The sequence below is a fragment of the Mycetomoellerius zeteki genome, unplaced genomic scaffold (assembly GCF_001594055.1).
Source record: "Mycetomoellerius zeteki isolate Tzet28-1 unplaced genomic scaffold, Tzet1.0 scaffold70, whole genome shotgun sequence".
Taxonomy (NCBI): domain Eukaryota; kingdom Metazoa; phylum Arthropoda; class Insecta; order Hymenoptera; family Formicidae; genus Mycetomoellerius; species Mycetomoellerius zeteki.
Genome location: NW_017257720.1, coordinates 9655 through 10828, shown reverse-complemented (window position 1 = coordinate 10828; position 1174 = coordinate 9655). Strand labels below are relative to the sequence as shown.

Below are 1174 nucleotides of genomic sequence, written 5' to 3'. Positions count from 1 at the left end.
TGTGTGTGTGTGTGTGTGTGTGTTATTATATACTTTTATATGGACTATAATATATAATACATAATAGATATATAACTAAATGTAATTTAATGACCGAATTTGCTTTATTCTTTTATTTTTAGGCGGAATTTAAAACACGAAAGGAGTGGTGTAAGTCTGCAGGAAACGAACGTCCACCTTCATATTATCATAAAGACTATCTTCACTGTGCGTCCGCAGATAGTTTTAGTCTAAGTATATCAACGCTTATTATTGCAATGTTATCCTTTGTCGCTAGATGATACACTGTCTTTGTTAGTTAATGTTTTAACATTATCTAAATCTAAATTTATAAATATCATTTACTCATTTGTGTATTATGTTTTGACAATGTAATCTAATTTTTGTTAATGAAAAACATAATTAATATTGGCCGAGATGACAATCGTAAATAGGCTTGTTATCTATATGATAAGATATTGGCCAAATGATTTTAAATAACAGAGGGGAGTTATCAACTGACTTTAATTTAAATATATTAAATTTGCGTGATAAATATATGTATTTTATTTGGATTCTGGTAATAATGTGACGAGGCATTTTAGATGCCAATTTCATATTATATATGCTTCTCAATTACATATTCAATTTGTTAATTTGTGTATATATATATATATGTGTGTATTTCATTTTAATTAACATTTTGAGGTCTGCAGTCTGTATTAAACTGTAGCAACATCTGACAAAAGCAAACTACGATAACATAAACTAAGCCACACATTTTTGAGCCACAAACACAAATGTATACAATTTAATATAACTTATTAAAGTTCCATCACACAAACAGATTGCTCTCTCCGTCTCTGGTAAGATAAAATCAGTGAAAACAGATTGATCAAATTAAAAAAAAGGAGACTTTTGTCAAAACACTGAAGTAAAGTAGCAAAAATATCTTGTTTTTTTTAATGTAAAATGTACATTTTTTTATCCATAATCACAACGAGTTTTAATATACTATGGATAAGATATTCTTACACGACGGCACTGTGCCGTCAGTAGAAATATAACATCGAATTCCATGTACAATACCGCGGCGGACCACAAACTGTTAATTCTGACACATATATTTTAGTCATCACCTTTTGTGCGAATGTTGTCTCAGCAAAAGTGAATAATCTCGGTCATCGCTCAATTT

At 29.3% G+C, this 1174-nt stretch overlaps 1 protein-coding gene across 2 annotated transcripts in view; it reads left to right on the top strand.

Moving 5' to 3' along the window:
• The window catches only part of Invadolysin (leishmanolysin-like peptidase, invadolysin), a 290690-nt gene extending 290378 nt beyond the window's left edge, over nt 1-312 (top strand). For both annotated transcript variants that reach the window (XM_018457989.1, XM_018457990.1), the window contains exon 14: nt 123-312. In XM_018457989.1, the coding sequence (XP_018313491.1) occupies nt 123-281 (159 nt within the window). In that variant the 3' untranslated portion in view covers nt 282-312. The remainder of the gene's footprint in view (nt 1-122) is intronic.
• Nucleotides 313-1174: the final 862 nt, after the last annotated feature.